Genomic DNA, 21,811 nt, shown 5'->3' on the forward strand with positions numbered 1-21,811 from the left:
TAATAGTTTTATTTTTTGCTAAAAAAATATATTTTAATAAAATTGTAAATCTTAGATATATGTTTAGTAATTTTAATTATTCTAAATTAAACAGTAACCTAAGACATAATATATTTCTAATATCCTGTCCATTTTTTAAACTTAAATTTTTAAATCTAATGCATTTTCCCCTTAGAATTTAACATATTTCTTTAACTTTTTATTTTTATAAATTTAAACGTCATGAACATTTCTCCATTTTTCTCCTTCAGTCTATCTGGGAATTATAATGCATCCGAGACTTCTCTAATTGCGCTTACGCATCATGCACTATTCCGTGTTTTACTTATGAAAACCGCGAGCGTCCAACGTCAGTCCTTTTAATTTGACCCTGCGGGTGAAATACGAGGGTTTTCACGTATACTGCTGCAATAGAAGGGTGTTTCGTTTGGTGAGATGTAGAGAAAACGGGTGACACAATTCATTTTTTATCCCCAAAGGGAGCACAACATATATAGCACTATACATGTTTGTGAGGGGTGACTGTTTTATTCGACTTGTGTGTACATATCCACGCCCGATATAAGTTCACAACCATCGCGCGTACTTTGGCTTCATATCAAAATCTCGTGTTAACCGTAGTCGCATAAGAGAAAAAGTTGATCATTTACCGTGAAAACTACTGAAAAGTGCCAAGACGCGCAATCGAGATAATCTAATTCCTAACAAGTGTGGTGGGAGGTTATTTGGACTTCGAAGCACGTACGTTGTTGTTTTCTTCTTTGTTTTTATTTCATTTGTTTTTGATGGATTGCGTTCAGTGACAGCTGCAAGTGGCGTGCATGTCTGTATATAGTTATACATGCTTCTGTAACAAATCGAGAATTATATTTCTTCCTTCGACGCCAACAAATATCGGTATTACGTTCGGTTTATAATGAATGAAAAGCAGAATGGATAAGGGAGAGATGATTTGATACGTCATATTTTGAAAATACGTTTAAATCAGTATGCCTTTTGTATTAGTTTAACTAAACATTATTGCTTCACAAATACAGAATTAAAGTTACCCTTCTTTATATTTCTATTTCAATTTTTATATAATATTATGTTAATCTCTTTTCATTATTGGAGTGTCATTTAAAAGTTGTTGATTTTAATTGAAACTATTACGTGGTTAGTTTTTAAAATACATAAGAAGTATTTCGAGATAAACAAAAAATTATTTTGAATAAGTAAATTGTCGTCTTTCTTTTATCATTTTTTTAAAATAAAGTACCAATTTTAAAATTTGAATTGACCTTTTATAATTTTAATAAATAATAATTTATGCTGTTATTTAACTGCAATCTAAAATCCAAAGGTGGGCAAGTTAATGAAAATAATTAACTCGAGTTAAGTTAAGTTAAGAGAACACAAGATCAATAAGTTAAAAATTAACAGTTAACAATTCATAAATTTAACTCAATAAGTTATAAGTTAATAATAAAAAAATAAATATTAACTTAATTCAGTTTAAAAAAAGTTAATCCACTTTTTTAATTAGTAAGTAGATCATATAAAAGTGACTTTGTTCTTCAGAAAGATTTATTTCCTAAATTATAATAAACAATTTTATTGAATTTTTTATCTTAATATACAGCTGTGGCGCTGGTGTTTGAAAAATACTATGACATTATACAATGTACATCAAGGGGCCACTCATTACCATATTTATTTATCTTTATAGTTAAAATTCTTTGTACATAACATTCTGTATCCAGAACCCAATACCCAAAGGTGGCCCCCCCTACCTACAAAATCATATATGACATCTGATTTACAGTGTATGCGACCATTTTACTTTACATGATTATTTAATTTTTGTATTAATATTTACATATAAATGAAAAATTTAAAAAAAATTTTAATTAGATAGATCCTTTTTAAATCAACTATAAAAAGATAAGTTATTTCAACTGCCAGTTAATCTAGTTAAGTTAAAAAGTTTAAAAAAATTAACTTTTTAACTTAATTATTAACTTTTTAACTAGTTAATGCCCACCTTTGGTAAAATCTATTAATGATATAAAATATAAGAATTATGTAAACTGAACTAAATTAATAATCAAAACTAACAAACATATACTTACTAAAAAATAAACCAATGAGTATAAATATTAATATATTATAAATTCATTTGTACAATTTTAATAAAAACGTTTGCTAATTATGAACCTATAAGTCATTTATTTAAGTTATACTCATTAATAATATGAAAATAAAGAAACAATTAAGTTATTAAGCTTCATTTATAGGTATAATTTGATTACTTTTACAGAATTATAATTCAAGATATATCTTTATATAATATATATATATCTTAATATATTTAAAGTAATGAAATAATTTTTATAACTTTAAATGATTACACAATCTTTCAAAATAATTACTTAAACAATTGCTGTTGTTAATTTGCAGATGGGTATATAACAATTATAATATAATTTATACACATAGCGATTTGTATATAACTTTAACAAGTAAGCATAAAAACAAATTTAAATTGTTTATGTTTATGTATCAATTTATAAGTATAATATATTTCATGTTGCAATGAATCGAATCTGCATAAAGAGTGTATACATCCTCAATATTATTTGGATGTTCATATATATTTGCATAATCATATATTATGTTATACATATATTATACATTTTAACTTATAGCTTGTGAGTTTTATGTTAAATGGGATAGTTAATAATTTTTAACTTTTGACTGATAAGCTTTTAGTTATAAATATAAAATAAAATATAAATATTTATTAAATTATGTAATATTTTTAATATTACGAATATTTTAACATATGAGATATAGCCAAAAGAGGTATAGAATACGTTAAAATATTATTTATCTTCATTCTACCAAATATAAGTTTGATAAAACATAAATTTTATTGATTATAAGAAATACTTTAATTGTTGAATTAATTTGTGTTCTCTAATTTTTATATTAATATTTAAAAACAGACAACATTTTATTATAAAAACTAAAACTTATTTGTAATTTGTTCTTTTTTGCATTTACCTTAAACTTTATTGATAAAGTTTAAAAGTAATATCATCCATTTTATGAACAAATAAAGAAGAATGTAAAAAATATGTAAAAATTTTCTGCTTTGTTATGTGTAAAAAAAATTATTGAGTATATATTATAATTTTAATGGACCAATTTTTCAAAAGTAAAGCTTTGAATCGACTTTATGATATTTATGTATATAATATATATACATATATAATAAATTTTTACTTCGAGGTGCTTACGTTTCGAGCATCATAAAATGAAATGGTATTTATTAATAAACGCACCCTCGTAATAACGATGAAACTCCTACATGCCTGTTGGGAGGAACGTTATTGTAATGCAGGTTGGCTTTATAATGTGGACGAGGGAAACGTTGGTATTTACATCGACTCTTTTAGAAAATTAAACCACAGCAAATATTACGTATTAACCAACGTTCCATAACATAGTGGTCGGTAATTGACGGGTTCGAGGGGGAAGCTAGTGTAAATAATAACATTTTAATGTAAATATTGATGAAAATAATTTATTTTAATTTTCTAGGAGAATCAATGGAAAAAAGTTAAAAGTAAATCCGGTTCAAATATACCTAAAGGTAGAAGAGGACATACAGCATTGGTTTACAGGAATTCAATGATTATTTACGGAGGATACAGGGACTTAAAAGGATCTACAAATGAAATGTGGGCATTTCACTTCGGTAATTGAGTGAATTATATTATTACATTTATGACGTAAATTTTGATTTTTAACGATTTAAAATGATTTATTATAATTTCATAGCTTTAGAAATTATTAATAAATTTACTTTTAATTCATAAAAAGAACATTGTTTTTAATGAGACAAAAAGAGTTTTTAATAAAAAATTCTTACAATAATTTTATATATATAACAAATATTGTGTTATGATTTTATCTTTTTTACTATGTAAGTTATTATGTTGGCTTTAGATACCGAGTCGTGGCATTTGCTTTCTCAAGGAAGAGTATTACCACCAGCCAGGCATAAACATTCAGCAGTTATACACGACGATGTAATGTGGGTGTATGGTGGTATGACCGATTTACACGAAAGATCAGATTTGTGGCGATTTGATTTTGGTTCGTATTTTAAACATATCATCTTGACATTATTGATTACTTCGATTAAACTAATTACATAGTTTTGGTTAATAGTTATACTTCAATTTATAATAGACTAACAAATAATTATAATACATAATATCTAGCTTATATATTTTCATTATTCATGCATTATTGTTATTTATTTGAAAGTACCAATTAATTAATATAAAAATACAACTGAATTCTGCCCATTATGTTTTAATTGTTTTTTTTTTTAGTACAACATTTACGACTGCATCAAAAATGTTTAATGTTTATTAAATAATCGTAATATAAATGTATTATAATAAAAACATATTTTTATTTCAGTGAGAAAAAAATGGAGTGTCTTGAAGACCAAAGTAAATCCCGGGACGTTGCATGGCCATAGTGCTTCTAAAGTGATGGGTTCTATGATTATATTTGGCGGAAAAAAAGCAGGGCAGATTAGTAATGACTTGTGGAAGTTTTATTTCGGTAATAATTTATTATTAATAGTCATTATTTATTTACTTTAGGTGCATAAGTACATGACTAAATATGCTCGATAAACCGAGTAGGTACATAACATATGCCACGGGATCTTGGGGAATCCCCATTATTCTGAACTTGACGGTGCTCCGAGAGTGGTGACCTCGCGGGTCCTGGGTCACGGGCCGCGCTCATGAGGTTGGACTTGTGGTGGCATCGGGTTCGCTGGGTAGCGTGTTAGGAGTCGTAGTCAGGTTACAGCTAAACCTACGCCTTGACATTTCATTGTATTTAGCCGGAACAGCTCGGCAGTTACGTCTGGTAGCGTTATAAGGGCGGTGCGTGCTTCCACAGAAACTATCTCTTGTGACACAAAACGTTATGTAGTTACATAGGGTTAATAAAGTAGTTGTGAGATAGAAAAAATTTAAAAATTTAAAAATTTCAAATGCAATTTTCCAATAATTTCGTTAACATTAGCAATATAGCCATATTGCGTAATATGTATGTTGAATAAATGTTCGCTAGGCCGTGCACTACAGCGACTTTTTATAGTGTATACACCATTGTGTATGTGGCATTCCACATACACACAATGCAGGTCTTCATCTAAGGTTAATTTAAATATGTTCAGGCGCCGAGACATGGGAAAAAGTGCACACGGCCTACCCGCAACCACCGGCTATCTGCGAGGCGGTGACGTTGGCCGTGTCGGAGACGATGACGACAACGACCGGCAAGGGCGGCCGGGAGAATGGCGTGCAATCGCCCATAGCGGGTCGGCGGTCCAGGAGTGGACGGTCCGCAGACCGGCAGCATAACGGCGGCGACCGGGATCTGGGTGGCTTCCCGCACCAGTGGCCTCACCAGTGCCGGCCCGAGTCCAGGGCGTCATCGTCGAGCGGCTCGAACGTGAACATCTTGAAAGAGATATCGAAGCTGTCGCAGCTCAACCTGTACCGGCTGGCGCACAACAAGACGTACAGCGTGCTGAGTAGCACGGACAGCGTGGTGTCCGCGGACGCCTCGCATCAGCAGCACCTGCAGCAGTACCATCACCAGCAGCAGCAGCAGCAGCAGCAGCAACAGCATCAGCAGCAGAACATGGTCAAGTCACAGTCGGCGAATGTGATAGCCAGGTCGCTCATATCGCCGGTGGTGTCGAACGCGTCGCCGCCCGGCTACAAGTCGTCGTTTCCAGCGCCCAGGATGCCGCGGGACCCGATGTCCGTGCCCAACTTCGGCGTTGCTCTGACCCCAGTCGAAGCCACCAAGCTTGTGTACCTGGAAGGCGAAGAGGCGCCCAGCCCGCGTGTTGAGATCGACCACGACTTCGGGTCCGTACACATGCGGTTCCACCCGAACGGACCGTCGTGCGCGTCCTCGTCGCTGAACAAAACGCTCAACCGCCGCAGTTACCCGATGACTAGCTCGGCGTCCGCACGGTTCGGCAACCCGTATAGCACGCCCGAGGAACCGGGCGAAATCACCTCCGGTTATGTCAGCATCGAGACAGTGCACCAGTCGCCCAACGGTGACGGGCCCATGTGCTTTTCCAACCCTAACTACATGGTGGCCGACATACAAAACGCTATTTCCAAAGGTATGTGCTCGCGCCCCGAACGGCAGTAATTATATTATCGATTTCAAACCTTATATTTTATCACCGCTTGACTGTTCTATGGGCATGCAATCAGTGCCACAATAACCGGGTGTGTTGCGTGTGTCAAATTTTGTGTAATATTTTAAAAATATGTAGAAAGCAAGAGAATTAAACCATTTTGTTATAATAATTACTAATGGAGATTGAAAAATAAATTATTGATTTTGTTTTGTACAAATTATCGTACATCAACGTTTATTTTACAGCCTGTTTAATCGGAATTAAAAATAGTTTGGTTACAAATACGGCACGGTTTCTCTGCAGAGTCCGGATGCGGAGAAGGGTATTCATTTTACTTACACACGGGCCCAAGTTAGTTTAGTTGCGGCACTGCATGCAATGTAATTATAACAATAATCGAACACTACTCAACCGAAATATTCCCGACCCGATACACATTAGTTTTTGGTATGATCATTATTTCAAAGTTTTACTCTAAAAACGGTGTCTACAGCCTATAGAATCCTGTAAGTTCGAAAATTGGGCTGATATAAAAATTCAATACAACATTTAATAATACAATTTGTCTCTGCTCTGTGAGTGTCCTAAATACAATGGCAATACATGATCGCGTATGTATTTATTAATGCTTATAACTTTAGTTATTTCAAGTGCGTCTGTTTTTATAATTTCAAAGCGATTGATATTTATTAAAATAGTTAAAAATGTAATTAGTTTGTTTTAAAATGGCTAAAATCTTAAATACGTAATATAAATGATAATTTAAATAAAAAAAAAATTACATTAAAATTATTAAATGGTTAATATTCGTAAATTAATAAATAAATAAATAAACAAATAGTTTATACATAGAAATGAGTGAAATAACTTAGAATTAAATATTTATATCTATATACTTTTTTATTATAAACTATTTGTTTAATTATTTATATATTTATAATTCTATCTTCAAAGGTTATTCATACATTTTTTGAAAAGCCAATGCCATTTTTGAGTTATTCACCTAGTATTAATTTACAATTTCATTTTTAGACAAAAAAATTATATAATTTTTCCCGCACACTAATACAATTATATTATATTATAATATAAACCATATTCTATAGTTATTCAAGAATTGTCTGATTAATTTTAAATGAATTCCACTCAGGTTGAGTTAGTAATAGTCCTATTATGTAGAGTAATTTCATATACCTAATAATAAATGTTGGCATAACTGTTGCAAATATTTTATTTACACTTAATTTTCTCGAATAGGGTTGGGACTCGTAATAACGTAATTAATAGGTTATAGTTATGAATAATTAAAGCAATTATTAAAGTTGACTTTGGAAGACATTATATATTTTTAATTATTAGCTAATGATAATTTTATTTCAGTGCTGAAATTTAATTTATAAACATATTAAATTAATTACAATTTACTTGGGTTCTTTTTTATTTGTGAATAAAGATTTTTAATCGCTTGTAGATATCTTAACTCTATTTTATAGTATACATTTTTGGCTGGAACAGTAATGCAAGAATATTTTATCATCTCCAAATGTTTATTAGTTTATCATAATCGTTAATTATTGTGTACCGTACCTTAATAATATAGTCAGAATAAAAAATTCAGTGGCGTAGGAAAACTCGCTATCGCTCCTGGCAAACTTAGAAGAAAACGCCTTTTGCCCAATTAAAAATTTGATGTGATGATATATTTTTTAACCTTTAATTTTAATGATTTTTTTTTATTAATACAGTGTAAATTTTGAACTTTGAAAATTTGCTATTTTCGCTTTAAAAATGGCGAATTCATTGATATTTTCTCCTACATGATTTCCCTTGTGCTTTTTTCATAATTTCAGCATTAAATGTACAATTAGACAAAATCTATATATTTCAAAATTTATAATGGACAATTTTCATTTTGAAGGTAAAATAAAAATACGAAATATGCACGATTTTGTGCCCCTGGCGTGGGCACAGTTCGCTATGCCCTTGCTACGCCACTGAAAAAATTAATTACGTAGGTATATACGTCGTGATAGTTAAAATAGACACCATATTTCATAAAATATCAAAATTTTACATTTTACATTAATATATACTAATAGTGCCTAAGTGATTATCAAGGATTAAGTCTAGTAGAACGAGTAATCGGCTGCAATGCTCTACTCTGTCTGCTTTTAAGTTCGTCACGTCATTAACTTCTGTATTTTTTTCTAAATTAATACGTTTACAACGTACATAGGTTTGTATATAACCACGATTCTGTAAATAATTATATTGCGATTGGGATAGATCAATTTTGGTTTTGGCACAGGAATCTATGTTCGCCATCTAGTGCGCACTGTTTAAAGTACGTCTTTTGGCGTTCTGTTTGTAAGCAGGTGACTATGTCAAGCTGAACAGCCCGCCGGATAGCCTGCTGGAGGATAGTGACAACGCTTTCGAAATGCGCGAGATAAACCGGCCGGTTCCGCCCAAGACGTTGGCGCTAAACTCGTCGACAGCGTTCAACTCAAGCTCGGACGTGCGGTCCACGGCGAAACCGACGCGGTCCTCGAGCGCCGGACGGGCTCCGATGTTTGGCGGCCGTGGTGGTGGCGGCGAACACCAAGTCAAGGAGTACGCGGTGTACCTGCTGGGCGGAACGGAACGCGACGGTTCCGTGACCGTGTTTAAGAAGCCCATGACCATGTGGAAGCTCAGCATGTTCTTCAGGAACGTGCAGTGATGTGGCGGTCAAATATGACCGTCGTGTACATACAATATTAATCATTTTCGCTACTGGTATTAAATATTATGGCGTTAAAGTGAACGCGATAAGTCGACGGAACACCGTCACGACTCACGTATAGCGAACGTGGTTATAGTACTGCACCAGTTTTCCCGCGAAATCACACGTTACCGAAGGTCACCTCGGTCCTTTTTTTTTACGAAACATCCTAGTATCTAACGGCGTGCGGCATCGCAGAGTTTCATAACACGACTAACCTACATGTATGCTTTTTCCTTTTTGCGTATGTTGTCATCGGAAGAACGATTCGCCCTTGCGCGTACGTCTAATATTTTATTTGGTGTGTTTTAGTTTGTATATTATTGATAATTATGTTATTATACGGAGTATTTAAAACCAGTGTCGTGATTAGGCTCCGGGGCAAAAGCAAATACAGTGGGTCTCCGTCGGAAAACCGAAATCAAACCCTTCATTGCTACTTCAGAAACGAATACAATTGTAATTAACTACGACAACCCAATTTGTGCAAACGTCCTGCTTCTTTGCCTAAAGTTCTCTTCAGGTAAAAACACTCTTCGCTCCTAGCAGAAAAATTCTTGACTGTATGATACATCAATTAGTCATTGCTTAGGTCTTTGTATCCCGTTCCTAGCGACACTGATTTAATTGGTTTTCGAAATAAAATATTGTGCGTCCATGTAAATTATTTGTTAGTTGTAGTGAACCTACTGCAACGCTCTGTTTCTTAGAAAATTTTAAAGTAAATATTTACGAGAAGTTTATTTAGTCCGTCCGTTAACAGAGACGCTTTATATAAAAAAAGGACAGAAACGAATAAGATTATATAGTTTTATATATGAATATTAGTACATGCCTTATGTATATGCCTTATGAAATAATTCTGATTTCAATTTAACGAAAAATTCTCATTTATTTACTTATACTAATATTACGATAGTATTTATTAATACTTATTAATATTTATTTTTATTTTCATTTTTACTAAAATTGTAGGTATAACATAAACTCAAGTGATTCTATCTTTGTGTACATAAGTGCACAAATTATTACATAAATGCGTAATTTTCGCATGATAAGAGAAGTGCCAAAAATCAAAATTTCGACTGTAATAAATTATTTTATTAATAATAATATTATTATATTGAATAAGATATTATACTAACCAGTAGACTTATTTGTATAATATTTAATAAATATTAATAATTGTCATTCTATAATTACTTTTAATATTCCATAATAGTTTAAAACCATTTTTAAAATTAACGTTGTACTTTTTTCTCCGTATAATTACCGAGTAAAATCCTGCCATATTTGTAGTAATCGTATCAATTAAAACGAAATATTTTTCGTTACGTTATAATTTAAGAAATTAATTTCTAATTTTCTTACTCATATTATTTATAAGTGAGATATTTTTCATTCCATTAAAAAATTATTCAAGAATGTTTACGATTTATATTCTATTGTAGTTCTAATTTCTAAGTCGGATATTTATTCAAGTATTTTAATTTTAAATATTGGAAAAAAATATAAAAATAAAAAATTAAAGTTTATCATGGAGAACCACCAATATAACACATGTTAAACTCAAATAACTCGAAATTAAAATTTATAATTAAAATATATAATTATAATCATAGAACACAAGACATATGACAAGTGTTCTATATTTTTAAATTTTTATATCATTTATTTAGTATTACTTTTTAATTTTTCTATTAGTTTGAACATTCTTATTTTAAAGATTGTGAAGTATTTTATATTATACATTTTAGTATTTCAAAAATATAAATATATTTATTCGAAAAGAACAAATAATGAATCAATAATTTTATCCAACAAAATTATAATTATTATTTGTATCTCTCATTTTCTATTTACTATGTAAAATAATTGATACTATACAAATCAAATAATTTTTTAATTCAAAATGAAGAATGGCCATAGTAGTATAAAAAATATAAGGTGTTTATAAAATATTATATATTTAGTATTATTTAATATATATTATATATTATAATATATTTAGGTTTACATAATAATTTAATATAACCACAGTCATACAGTTTTTAGTTGAAATATTATTTATTTATAAGTTATTATTGTTATGTATATTTAATTATTTTTGTTTTGTTTTTCTGGTCTTAATTGAAAACTAGGTACAAAATAATTGTCAAATATTTTTTTTTTTTTTTTATAAAAATTAATTATACCCTGAAGTAATATTTTATGTATATCATACAAAATCATAGAGCTTATATTACTATTAATTTTTATTACAGCTATGTTCAAAATTTAAAACAAATATTCAAAGTTTGATTTTTAAATTGCCGTCAAGCCTTTATAAGTGCAATAAAAAATTATGATGTTTTCATATATAAACTGCCAAGTAAAAAACATAAAAGTATATCTACTTACTTAATATTGATATTTATAAATCTTGTAATATTAATATTTTAAAAAGAGCAATTATATGTAAATACATATAAATTGTCACATACTATAGATAACTAGGTAAAATAAAACAATATACGTAAAACTGTAATATCGACTGTGACTTATTTGACTTACAATATTTTTTATATTTATAGAGTAAAATAATATAGAATGTAAAATAATAATAAACGTATGATGAACTTATTTGAACCTAGCTTAATCATATTATAGACCATTTATAAATTTCTTTAGTTTTTATTGTTTTAATTATTTGTTTTGTTTTTATGTTTTTATTACCTATGTTTATTATTTTTTTCTTTATTACCATTATTATAACTGTAGATTACCAAAATATGAGTGCAATATAAATTATAGTATATAAGGATATAGATTTTATACAAGGTTTTTAACACTTTATATGTTAAGATTTTTAAAAAAAAAACTTATTGTAGGCAAAGTAAAAATTGTTAATTTATTATGTGAATAAATATTAAGATAATTTATTTCATTAATGTCCATAAGAGTGATTTAAATTTAAATTAGAATTTTCAAATAATGATTGTAATTCATTATTTTTTATATATTTTTGAGAAAAGAAAGGTTTGATTGTTTCACTCAGTTTCAGTTTGAAATATTTTCTTTAAGACTAAAGCCATTGTATGTGTAATATGATAACAATTTTGTTGTGATAATTTAGTAAATAAGTAATTAGCCCAAAAAAAGTTTTTTTGTGTTTTAATATTGTATTATTTCTAAATAAAAACCTCAATATACAACTACTATTTGTATAAGTATGATGTTTGTTTTTGAACTTGATTAGCAGAATTTTACATTAGTAATAACTGATTCCTTTTCTTTTCGATACAACATACTGTACTTATCTTTTAGCCAATCTAGTGGTTAAGTCAAAAATAATAAAAACTAAGATTCATCCATATAATATAAGGTTTTCTAAGTTAATTATGAATTAAAATTTTTCTATTATATAGCTTTAAATTATATTTGCATACATATATGGATACATATATGGCCTACTATCTAGGGATTTTTTTAAATTATCAAATAAATTATAAATTTATCTATTTTCCTAAATTATCTTATTTATTTTTATTTTTTTATGTGTCTGTCACCCCTTTTCCTGAAGGTTTGACTGTGATAGCAACAGATGACGCTGTTAAAACAAAATCACAATAAAATGTATGCCCTCCATTCGATACTCTTGACGAATGTGAGTTAGACGGTGGTACATTACTGGTAGCAGAGCGTGATTCCTGTCCCGTTTGTCGAATTAATTATTTGTATTTATATCTAGATATCTTCATTAGAATCAATGAGCTGTTCTAAGATTCCATTCTTTTTATTTATTTATTCACCTTCGATTATCAGTTGATTAGTCGTTACGACACAAAACGTATTTTTTATTGTATTTTTTATGGTCGAATGTGTCGAGTAATTTTAAACGATTATTATTCATTTACATTTTTTAATTTTGATTTATAAATAGTTATATATAAAGTTTTAATTTAAATATTTTATTAAATTTTAAATATTTTTAAGTAATTTACAAAATGATTATATTTATACCATTAAAAATGAAAAAAAACAAATGAATAAAAAATAAACAAATGATTACTTGGCTTTCCAAACAATTTTGATTAAGGTAGATGACAAAACAATTCCAGTTCTGAATAGAAACATAGAATTAATTGTATTCAAATATTATTATTTGTATATTAAATGAGAGTAATTATATAAAGATTTATTATTCTTTTAAAGCTTTTAAATTGGATTTATAAATAGATAGATATAAAAATTTAATTTAAATATTTTATTAAATTTTAAATATTTCTAAGAAATTTCCAAATGTATTTATACCATTGAAATGAAAAAAACAAATGAATAATGATTACCTGGCTCCCGAAACAATTTTGATTAAGGTAGATGAAAAGAAAATCGCAGTTCTGAAGAGAAACAAAAATAATTGAGTTAAGATACTATTAATTGATTATTAAATGATTGTAATTATAATGTTTATTTAATATATTTAAAATTATTAACTTGATTTATAAATATTTAGATATAAAGCTTTAACTATATTATTTTATTTGATTTTTAAAACATTTCAATTAAACTACAGGATTATTATATTTATACCAAAAAAAATGAAAAGGGGATCCCCGGCTCTCGAGGGAGTTTTGATTTAGGTCGATCAAAAAAAAAAAATCCCAGTTCTGAAAAGAAACATAAAAATAATTGAATAAACATGTTATTAGTTAATAATGAAATAAGAGTAATTATATAAAGTAAATTTGATTTATTTTAAATTTTTAAATTATTCTAGGAAAGTTACAAAATTATCATATTTATACCATTAAAAATGAAAAAAGTTTACCTGTCTCCCTAAACAATTTTGATTTAGGTAGATGACGAAAAAATTCCAATTCTGAAGAGAGCCATAGAGTTGATTGAATTCAAATATTATGATTTGTATATTAAATGAGAGTAATTATTGCTATAATCTAATAATTCTTACTAAACCATATAATATGGTTTATTATATATAGTCATACCTATCACAAAATAGATAAAAAAATATATTCAACACCAAAATGCCAAATATACAACAAACAAATACCTATCACAAATCATAAAACAAGAACCAGAAGAGCAATAAATCAACAAGATATTAAACAGTAAAAATAAGACCCTTAACTAGAAGCGAAAACAAATAAACATATGTTCAATCCTACCTACGAAGAACCAAAAAAAAAGAATTCAAGATTTACGACTGTTAAATAATTAATTATAAATGTTGTAACACGTCAACCATCGATGTACGAAGGGGGGAGCAACGGGTTAAAGCCCCCCCCCCATTGCCCGTATTATTATTTTTGTTTTTAAATCTACCAGCGATTTAATATAGTATCTCAAATCGTGTATTTACACATTTATTAGAACCACGGACTAAGATATTAATAAATGTATATATATATTAATCTATGATTACGACCACAATTCATAGATGGGTATTTATAATCTATGATTACAACTGAACTGATGTTAGCAACAATCCAAACATCGTTAATCTAGCAAATATTCCAAAGATCAACCCTGACGGACAGGGGCGGATCTAGAGTCGGGGAACTGTGGGTCAAACCATTTCAAGAGGCCATTTATTAGGGATGAAATTGAATTAGAAATGAATACCTTGTAAAAAAAAAAATACAATATGCTCATAAAAGTATATAAGTATATTTATATTACATTTTAGAATTAGTGATACCACATGATTTATTTACGATTAATAAATATATATATATATATGGACCCCTTGGGGGTCCGTAGATGGTTACTCGGGGTCCACTGGGTGGCTGTGAGTTTATTTTTAATAAGCCAGAAACAAATTTGTTTAGATGGCGTTTTTATATGCCATATAAAGATAAAAATATCGTAATCGTAAAATAATATATATATGTGGCCATACACGATCTAAAGAGTATTTCAATTTAACTCGGAAACCTATCACTTCAGTTGATCCGTCGTCGTGTAATAAAAATTATATTTATTTATTTATATATACACGTATTTTTTTTTAAAGGGGGAGGGGTCCGTGATTACATTGTATGCTTTAAAGGAGTCCATGGCCCAGAAAAGGTTAAGAATCTATGATAAAAAGAACAAATACAATATTTCAATAATAAATTGAATTTTAATAATTAAAGAAAAATAAATAATAATTTATTTTATTAATATTAATATACAAGTAAATTGTTACGCTTTGTGTTGCTAATGTCTTCATTTGAAGAGGTTGTTCTTTTATTCGTTATTCTTTCCGCGACCGTGCTGCGTATATTAACATAAGTTACCCAGAACGCCAAACCGCGTCTCTTTAATATCGTGTCCTTATCGGTCCAATTCAAATTTTGGACGTATTTATAATATCTACATAATTTATTATCAATAAGTTCATTGTTTTATTCATGAAGACTAGATATATAAATCTCGAGTTTTAAGGTTTTATTATTAATCAATTATCAATAATGTACTTTAATAATAAAGGATAAATTGCATTATCTAAATACAATCTTTCATTTGTTTTAATATTATATTTTATAACATGAATAGATATTATGTAAAATATTGTCAGTACTTATATGTACCTACTTGTGTTTAGTGACACAGTACCCTTTTTGTGAAATTACTTAATGAAGTCTATGGACGGTATCGATACGATAAAAAATATGGACGAACGAAATGTTTTCATGGAGGAGACGGCGATATCAGCTGTGACTCGTTCGGTGGTTGTGAACTCACAACAGTCCACGCAACCGGAATCTTATCATAATATTATCAGTGACGAACAACCCTAAACGAACTTCATCCTTTTTGCCGACTGCTCGAAGCCGTCTTCTGTTTGACGTGTTCGACGTTATTTATTTATTTTTTTTGTACATTGTGTTTCTATTTCTTTTTTCTTTATCAACAGTAAATACTTCTCCAGTTGTCCCGAGTGTAAAGTACGATTAACTGAAAACACCGGGACACTGGTCAGACACGGCTTACTAGGCATGTGCAGTTGATGATTGGAGGCAATTGATTAGTGTATATTCGATTATAATCAACGTTGCGATAATGGTTTGTCAAACAATAACCATAATTTTATGTTTGCATTAAATAAACGGATATCATTCAACGTCCCACTGTATAATATGTGAGTATGATTTAACGCCTGTGATATTATTCCCAAACTATTTAAAACTCGTTGCATAATGCTGATTACCTCTATCAATTATGCAGTAATAAAAAATTATGGTAATTTAATATAACTTTAAAAAGTTAACTGTATAATATACAATGTTCTTATTTAAGTGTTAACTGTCAACTGGTAAATACATTTGTAAAGCATGATTTTTTCAAATCATCTTTGCACTGAATTTAAATATTTATCAATGGACAATTATTAAAATGCCTTTATTTTCCTGTGTTTTAATTTTAATATACATGTTAGTTTTTGATGTTCTGTAGTTAAAGTAAAAAATATAATCTGTCTTATTGTATTGCTTTATTGTCGTGCTTAGAATTACTTGGCTTGTAAATTAATTATAATAGAGGTGATCACCATTATTTTATTTTATATTTTAGTTTTCACATGATAGATGTTATACTGATTATTAGTTTTATTTTAGAAATTGTAAAACTGAAGTGAATTTCTAGTCTAAAATGCAAGATTTTACAAATGATTCTAGTGGTCATCAAAGCACAATCTCATTGGCTTTTCTTCGTTTATCTCAGGTATTTAAAATCATATTTTACATTTTAATCATAAAATTTTATTAGGTATTTAAATATAAACAACTCCATTTAATTTATTTCACATATGTAGACATGCAATACAGAAATTTATTATAAATTGATTTTGTGTTGTTTGTTTTCTTTAATGTTATATGATCAGCTTATAAATATATTTTAAATATTTGTGATATGATTGTATACTTTAATATACTCCAACTTGATAATTTACCTTAAATAAATACTGAATCTTATAATCCTAAATGTATATGTTAGTTATTATCTTAATTATATGTTTAATTAACCAATATATTTTAAAACTAAAGTTAATTTTATACATTATTAATTTTTATTGTTTGATATTAATTTTAATGGAAAATCATTTTTTAATTAAATTTTTAATGCTTTTATAGAAGCTACAAAAATTTCTGGATGATATCACACCATTTCGAACAGCCCGATGGATAGCAGCATTTGTAATAGTATTTTTATTTATGATAAGAATAATAATGTTGCAGGTAATATTAAGTTTTAATTTATTATATCGTTTTTCTTTTTTTTTTTTTTTTTTATAAAATTTGTACAATATAGTATTTTGTTAAAATTTTTAGGGGTGGTATATAATTACATATGCATTAGGTATATACCACTTAAATTTATTTATTGCATTCCTTACACCTAAAATAGATCCAGCTATGGAAGAGTATGAAGGTAATTACCATTTTTTTAATTATTGTATTTTATTTAATAATTTTTTCTATGTTAATTAGATGATTCAGGCCCATCTTTGCCAACTAGAGCAAATGAAGAATTTCGACCATTTATTCGCCGATTACCCGAATTTAAATTTTGGTACTCGGTAGTAAAATCAACACTGTTGTCAATATTCCTGACATTTTTCCAACTGTTTGACGTTCCTGTATTTTGGCCAATTCTCGTCTTATACTTTATTATTCTATTTTGTATTACAATGAAGCGCCAAATTATGGTAAGAATTCTTTTTAATTTATAAGATATCAATAAATATAATACTTATATTAATAAAAATATATTTTTTCATATTATTTATTCACATAGAAACTTATAGCAATTATATTATAATAAAAACAAATAAAATACTTTAAACTTAAACAATATATAGGTAATTAAAAATAAAAATCAGTAAATACTATGGGTCGAAATGTCTCCATACACTTCTGTCACATTTATTCAATGATATAAAATTATAATTTAAAAGTGGAATAATTTAATTTTTTTAAATAGATTAATCAAATACCTGCATAAAAAACATACATTAATTAGCTACATGTAGATTAAACTAATATTTAAAAAATAAAAATAAAAAAGTCTTTGTTAAAACAATTTAAATAATTTTGATTTATATATTTATCTGCTTGTACTCTATTTTTCTTAAAGTTGGTATAAATATTTCTGAATAAATTTATCTTAAAAATATTATGTTTATCTTTTTATGAACTATTATTGTATTATTAAAAAAAAATTAACAATGGTTCAAATAAATTTGACATATTGTATGTGAATTATAAATTATATTATCCCGGTAGTTTATGGTGATTCTTTGTTGTATTTTAATGTATACTAATTGCATTATTTTATATGTTTAATTAAACTTCATTTATATAACTAAATATTTTATACAATAGTTTTTAATAAGTTTGATTAACTTAAATTTATTACTTGATTGTTTGAATTTTATTATAAGATTTTCGAAGCACGGTGTTGTACTGTAGCAACCAGTCTTCCATGTTCCTATACTTAAACTTTTTGATCAATAAACAATAAACTAAAGTTCCTCTTATTCACCTAGTTATCAGAGTTTCCATCCATTGAACAAAAAAATATATTACATGATTCTAAATTCTGAAATTGGATATTAATATTTATAATTTCTCAAAATAAATTAATATTATTGATCATACTTAATATTTTTCTACATTTTATTCTGGTAACAGATTTTTTTCATCAAAAGTATTTAATTCCTGAAAGATTATAACTAAAATTGTTGTTAAGTTATTAATTATTGCTCAGGGCAACATTACAGTATTTTATTGTTCAAAATTTTTAATTTAACTAAGTAAATAATATTAACCATTATAATCATATGTTTGATAATTAAATATTTTATTTTTTATGAAAGTTTTAAATTATAAGCTTAAAATTTAAAATATCCTATTTGTCTATTTTATGTATATAAGGGTATTAATAAAATATATATGTAATCAAATTAAAGTATATGGAATGTATTTTAATTTATTATTTTATGCTTTCAGCATATGATCAGATACAGATATTTGCCATTTACTCATAGTAAACCCAAGTACCAAGGTCATGATGAGAGTGGAAAGGTGATTAGAGCTAAATGATTATTAAATGGTGAGGAGGTGGGAATTGGGAATATTTTACTTATTATTATCATTTAAATATTCCTATATAAAATACATTATATACACTTATACACTTTATTGTACGCGACATAATAAATAATTATTTTTTTTTTTTAAGCTACCTATAATTCCAGAAAAATTGGTACCAGTTGTCACTCAAAATGTAACGTGATCAGATATATATCATATCTGTTTAATAAATTTTGTTTTTATTGTATACAAATATATTATTAAAATTAATAATATTAATAAATCCAAAATGTTTGTATTATATTCAGTTACTTGGGCCTAGAAAATAGAATATTGGGACTGTCAAAGTATAATTTATATAATTAATTTCATAGAACATTTTTGTAGGTGATCACAATTAAGAAATATTTGAAATATTAAAATATTTGTTTTTTTCTTTTTTTAAAATTTTATTTGTAATTATTCAAGAGTTCAAATGTAAATATTGTTTATTATTTTTTTTTTAGTGTGTATCTCATTCATTGGGTAAAATAATTTTCCAATATTAAAATTTCATTTTTGTTATATAAATAGAAATTTTTGAATTTTGGAAATATATAAAATCTATAATTTTATTTCTCCTTAACTACTCATTTTATAATTTTAATTTATTTTAAATTTTAATATAATATTTATTTTATTAATTTAATAAAAGCTAATACATTGCCAATGAACAACTTTTTTTTTAAATTTTCTTAGTTTGCTATTCACATGAGATATATTAGATTGTAAAAATTTTGTTAAGGGGTGTTAAATGTTGATCATTGAATAATTTGTAGACATTAATAATTTGTACTCTAAAAATATTTTAAAATGTTATCAGTTATTATTTTATAAAATTAAAAAACTTTTTATATTTAAAAAAAATTCTGATTTTCAGTACATCAAGTAATACTATGTGCTAGTTACTATTAAACATTGCTCATCTTCACATGATAGTCACTTTGTTTTGTCTTTTACTAAATATTATTTTTATAATATTTTTATATACAGTCAAGTTGTGATAATTAAGTCCTTTATTTTTCAAAAACCTTAATATTTTAAATCATATTTTAAATCCGTTCAAATATATCAATATTTATTTTGATACTTTAATTATTTTCTTTCAGATTTGAGTTCTAGTAAATTAACTGGAACTAATAGAAATATTTTGTCAGTTTATATTAGTTTGAATTTACATAGTAAGTATTTAGTGTTCATATAACATTATCAATCAAATTTTTTTTTGAAGATTTATTATTATTATATTAAATAATAATTCCCCTTCCAAGCCCGTACCATATTTGTAAAAAAATTTATATTAACAAAAAATGCATATTATAATATGTACTATCGTACGACACATACAAATATGTAGTTAGAGCCATGAGGTATGATGATTGAAAGGAGTTTCTCCACACTTATGATTCTAAAAACCTGGCTTCGCTCAATGATGACTGAAGATAGACTATCAGCTAGGGCTCACAATTTTGAACGTGTATTAAGGAATCCGTGTACACGTTTCTAAAATGTATTAATATCCTTGTATTGAATTACACGTGTAAATAAAATCCGTGTACCCTTGTATTGACATACACGTGTATTTTTTTAAAGTTTATTTTAAATAATTAATATAAATAAATTATTTAATATATACAAGTTATATACATATATATAACATATAAGCTGCAATTATATTACATCATTGGTTTTACATATAATTTAACCATAATATATTATTAAATATTAATCTCAAAACCTTAATAGTGTATAAATATAATACTATATAATTATATGTTTTGATAATATTAAATGCATTTAAAGTTTGTTATTGATATCTTAGTGACTTTTATACTTTGTGTTGTCTCGTAATCATGCACCTACCTAATGGAAACCTAGATACAACTTAAAGCATCGTTTTCAAAAATATGTAATATTCTCATTCTTTCATTTGATGTTTACGCTAAAAAGTCGTACATTTATTTAATACATAATTGAATAATTAAAAATATTAAAATGAACATCCGAAAAAGTTGGGTCTGGCAATATACTAATCGTCAAGGAAATAAAGCAGTTTATGTTCTGACAGTGAAAATAATGAGTTTTGTTGTAATGGTGGTACCACAGGATCTTTAGGAAGACATTTAATGACAATTCGTGTTGAATTATTCTTTATCTAATTTTCTGTTTCTTTAAACATATTATTTATTTATTACTTTAAGTTATTATTATTAAATTATAAATATTTCTTCTTTATTTATAAATTATGTTAAATCATCGAGTACCAATATTTTTATGTTTATTTTTTTACTTAATTTATTCGTAATTATTTTGTTTAAAATGTATTGTTATTAATTGTATTTAACAACTGTATTTATTCAAATATAAGAAAATAAAAATGTTATAGACTGAAGATACTATAAGCACGTATTATTTATAAACGTGTATAACAATAAATATATATTTCATTACACACAAACATATGATCTACTACAATCTGTAGTCTATACATTTTATAATAAGAAAATTTGATCGATAGGCACATTTTTTTTTTAAATAAAATACACAGATACACGCCATACGGGTAATCGTAGCGAATACACGGGTACATGGATTTTAATGTTCGTTTATTCGTGTATTATATTTATACTAACTTTAACACTGATTTCTTAAAAACACGTGTACCCGTGTAATTAAATACACGTG

The 21,811-nt window shown here is 27.3% G+C and overlaps 2 protein-coding genes across 5 annotated transcripts in view; both read left to right on the plus strand.

The window, feature by feature from the left end:
* Positions 1 to 8,963, plus strand: part of LOC112689099 — a 30,691-nt gene extending 21,728 nt beyond the window's left edge. For all 3 annotated transcript variants that reach the window (XM_025562618.1, XM_025562619.1, XM_025562617.1), the window contains 5 exons: positions 3,586 to 3,742; positions 3,994 to 4,143; positions 4,477 to 4,623; positions 5,252 to 6,220; positions 8,617 to 8,963. In XM_025562618.1, coding sequence (XP_025418403.1) covers positions 3,586 to 3,742; positions 3,994 to 4,143; positions 4,477 to 4,623; positions 5,252 to 6,220; positions 8,617 to 8,963 — 1,770 coding nt within the window. The remainder of the gene's footprint in view (positions 1 to 3,585; positions 3,743 to 3,993; positions 4,144 to 4,476; positions 4,624 to 5,251; positions 6,221 to 8,616) is intronic.
* A 6,803-nt stretch (positions 8,964 to 15,766) lies between these two features.
* On the plus strand, positions 15,767 to 19,491 carry LOC112689148 (protein RER1). Of its 2 annotated transcripts, none has more exons than XM_025562691.1 (7): positions 15,767 to 16,134; positions 16,610 to 16,715; positions 17,126 to 17,230; positions 17,324 to 17,423; positions 17,483 to 17,700; positions 19,004 to 19,078; positions 19,236 to 19,491. In XM_025562691.1, exons 2-7 carry the CDS (start codon positions 16,644 to 16,646, stop codon positions 19,287 to 19,289), a joined length of 624 nt encoding a protein of 207 aa, XP_025418476.1. In that variant the 5' UTR covers positions 15,767 to 16,134; positions 16,610 to 16,643; the 3' UTR covers positions 19,290 to 19,491. The 2 variants fall into 2 exon arrangements, with proteins under 2 accessions (XP_025418476.1, XP_025418477.1); XM_025562692.1 differs by having other exon boundaries at positions 15,768 to 16,134; positions 19,004 to 19,106; positions 19,236 to 19,328.
* Positions 19,492 to 21,811: the final 2,320 nt, after the last annotated feature.

This window comes from Sipha flava, unplaced genomic scaffold (genome assembly GCF_003268045.1).
Source record: "Sipha flava isolate LNK unplaced genomic scaffold, YSA_version1 42_pilon_pilon, whole genome shotgun sequence".
NCBI classification, from domain to species: Eukaryota; Metazoa; Arthropoda; class Insecta; order Hemiptera; family Aphididae; genus Sipha; species Sipha flava.

Bases quoted from the DNA above. Each gene is read 5' to 3' on its own strand.
- LOC112689148 (XM_025562691.1), top strand. From the start codon at position 16,644: ATGCAAGATTTTACAAATGATTCTAGTGGTCATCAAAGCACAATCTCA. The intron at 16,716-17,125 runs GTATTTAAAATC...ATGCTTTTATAG, and splicing joins CTTTTCTTCGTTTATCTCAG to AAGCTACAAAAATTTCTGGA. The intron at 17,231-17,323 runs GTAATATTAAGT...TAAAATTTTTAG, and splicing joins TAAGAATAATAATGTTGCAG to GGGTGGTATATAATTACATA.